Below are 3,371 nucleotides of genomic sequence, written 5' to 3'. Positions count from 1 at the left end.
ATATATATATTACACACACACGTATAATACACACACACATATATACATACATACATTACACGGCTATATTTTCCTGTACAGAGAGGAGTTGAACAGTGATGGCTTGAGGGACAGAGGACTTCCTGAATCTGTCCATGGAGCAGGACAGGGACTGAAGTCTACACTGAAGGAGCTCCTCTGCTTCTGATGGCATCATGCTGTCCTTCATGGACGATGCTGACTCAGCATCGTCCATGAAGGACAGCAGCTTCCTGACGGCTCTTTTGTCTGTCCCCGATGTAATGGACTCCAGCTCTGTTCCCAGCACAGAACCAGCTTTCCTCACCAGCCTGTCCAGTCGTCCTGCATCTCTCCTCTTAATGCTGCCTCCCCAACACACAACAGCACAGAGGAGGACACTGGCTACCACAGACTGGTAGAACATGAGCAGGAGTTTCCTGCAGATACTGAAGACCCAAGCCTCCTCAGGAAGTAGAGCCTGCTCTGACCCTTCATGTAGAGGGAGTCCATGTTCACTGACCAGTCCAGCCTGTCACCCAGTTCTATGCTCAGATATTTGTAGCTCCAGACCACCTCCACATCGACCCCCTCAATTGAGACTGGCTTCAGGGTAGGCCCAGACCTTCTGAAGTCCACTACCATTTCTTTTGTTATACTGATGTTCAGCTGGAGATGGCTGAATTTTGAACCACACTATAAAGTCATCTACCAGGGTCTTGTACTCCCTCTTCTGTCACATATCCAACGATTACAGTATCATCTGAGTACTTCTGCATGTGGCAGATGAACCGAGTTATAATTGAAGTCAGATGTGAACAGAACTGGAGAGTACGGTCTCGTGCAGTGCGTCATAGCTACCTGGTCCAATTTAGTTATTGTAATTTAAATTGTAACAGGACAGAGATTCTAGTTAGAAAGACCAGTCTCATACCTTTATATTATCAGAGGAATATTTTCTAAATAATAAACAATTAATTCATAAATTACTTAATATGGAAAAATTAAAAAAATTAATATACCAAGGCAATAATAATATTATGTCATTTTGACTGTATTACTTATAAATAGTTCTTACTAATAGAAATAATGCATTATTGAACAAAAGTGGATTAAAAACAACAAAGTCCATGCTCAATAATCCAGGTATACAATCCAACATTTTTCAGTCAGGTCATCTGGACAAAAAAAAAAACAGTCCAGATGACCTGACTGAAAAATGTTGGATTAAAAATAGTTTTGTTTGCTAAAATGTCAAGAGATGAAAGTATATTTAATTCCATGTTTAATTATTGGTCTTGTGTCGGTGTCACCTTCAGTTGTTGCAGTGTTGTTTTACGTGTACTCTTGTTTTTACAAACGGTTACATCCAACACATAAACACGATGTAGGTGAGGTCCGCTCCATTCATCGTTAAAACATTTCTCATTTCACCTCGTTGTGTTTTTAAATGTTGTCCTTTCAGACCTCCAGCAGGAACCAGTCCACAACACTGAGCTGATCCTCACAGACCAGCAGCTCTGCAACCAGGAGAGGAACTCCAGCCTGAACCAGGAGGAACCAGAACCTCCAATAATCAAAGAGGAACATGAGGAACTAGAACCTCCACAGATCAAAGAAGAAGAGCAGGAGCTCTGCACCAATCAGGAGGAAGATCAGCTCCACGCGAAGCAGGAAACTGATCTGTTTATGGTGACAGAACCAGACGGGGAGCAGCTCATCTCTCAGAGTTCTGCTGAACCTGAGGACCAGGATTCAGGTTCAAACAAAAATACAGAGTGGTCACCAATGAAGACGGCTCATACGGACACTTGTCATGGTAACGACGCAGACCAACCAGCAACATCTGAGAGGTTGTTTTCTTGTAAAGTCTGTGGAGAGACTTTTGTAGAGAATTCACTTCTGAGCCGTCACATCCAGGTCCACTCAGTTAGGATCCAGAACTCTGACAGTCTGCAGTACTGTTGTCCCACCTGTGGTAAAAACTTCCCTGCTTTCATCAATTTAGTCAAGCACACGAGAAGCCACACAGGTAAGAAGCCTTTTCCTTGTCCAGTTTGTGGAACTACGTTTAATACCAGTGCGGACTGTAAAAGACACATGATGATCCACACAGGGGAGAGGCCGTATTCTTGTCAAACCTGTGGAAAATGTTTTAATCGAACTTCACTTCTGAATCGTCACAAGATGATCCACACGGGGGAGAAGCCATTTTTTTGTGAAACCTGTGGAAAACGTTTTCATCAGTTTTCACATCTGAATTATCACATGAGGATCCACACAGGAGAACGGCCGTTCATTTGTGAAACCTGTGGAAAAAGTTTTTATCAGTCTTCACATCTGAAGTATCACATGGCGATCCACACAGGAGAACGGCCGTTCATTTGTGAAACATGTGGGAAAAGGTTTTATCAGACTTCACATCTGAATCGTCACATGATGATGCACATATAAGAAAGGCCGTTCATTTGTCAAACCTGTGGGGAAAGTTTTAATCGAACTTCTTGTCTAAAAACTCACATGAAGGTTCACACAGGCTGAACTGATCTGTCACGTGTGGAGAAAAGTTTTACTAAATGGTCTGGAAGAGATTTTACAGCGAGGAGAAGGAAACTCTCAGAATGTGTAGAAAAGTTAGAAAAGCCTTGAATCCTGTCCATGTTTACAGAAAAGTTTTTAAGACTCGTTGCTTAAACATCAAATTTATGTAAATTTTTGAAAATAATTAATAAGGAAATTAAGACACCTGGACCTGCCATTCTGTGTTTGTCTGTTTCTACTTCCTGTCCTCTCAAATGCAGCCGGTTGCAGCAGATGGACGCTCGTCCTGAGCTGGTTCTGCTGGAGGTTTCCTGCTAAAAGGGCGTTTTTCCTTTCCTGCTGTTGTTGGTGTGGTTCTAAATGCTCCTGTGCAAAGTCTTTATGCCTGATGTTGTATTGTGTCTAATATTTCCAGATGTTTCTTTGCTGCTGATCCGTAAATGATGCTTCCATAATCAATATTTGACCAGAGTAATCCAGTGTGTATTTGTTTTAAAGACCCTCTATCTGCTCCCCAGTCACTGCCAGACAAACATCTCATAATGTTTATTAATATTTTCTTACATTTATCTATCATTTTCTGTATGTTTATTTTCTATATGATTTTCTCATTGAACCATATTCCTAAAAACTTTATGCTTTTTTACTTGTTCTAATTCTTGATTACCATGTACAACTTTAGTTTTATTTCCTCTCATTTTTGTGTGTAAACACCATAATATTGTTTTCCACTGAGAACTTAAATCCCCATTGAAAAAAGATCTGAAGCTGTCCACTTTGACCTCCCTAAGGAATTTTAAACAACTGTTAAGTTCAATGTAAAAATCAATGCA

The 3,371-nt window shown here is 40.9% G+C and overlaps 1 protein-coding gene across 1 annotated transcript in view; it reads left to right on the top strand.

Moving 5' to 3' along the window:
- LOC119414327 (zinc finger protein 430-like) overlaps window positions 1-2,577 on the top strand; it is a 6,284-nt gene extending 3,707 nt beyond the window's left edge. The window contains exons 2-3 of the mRNA XM_037681421.1: window positions 1,463-1,756; window positions 2,054-2,577. Coding sequence (XP_037537349.1) covers window positions 1,463-1,756; window positions 2,054-2,451 — 692 coding nt within the window. The 3' untranslated portion in view covers window positions 2,452-2,577. The remainder of the gene's footprint in view (window positions 1-1,462; window positions 1,757-2,053) is intronic.
- Window positions 2,578-3,371: the final 794 nt, after the last annotated feature.

The sequence above is a fragment of the Nematolebias whitei genome, chromosome 9 (assembly GCF_014905685.2).
Source record: "Nematolebias whitei isolate Nwh7 chromosome 9, NemWhi1, whole genome shotgun sequence".
In the NCBI taxonomy this organism is placed as follows: Eukaryota; Metazoa; Chordata; class Actinopteri; order Cyprinodontiformes; family Rivulidae; genus Nematolebias; species Nematolebias whitei.
Note: the sequence above shows the minus strand (reverse complement) of the source record. Positions and strands in the feature narration are given on the sequence as shown.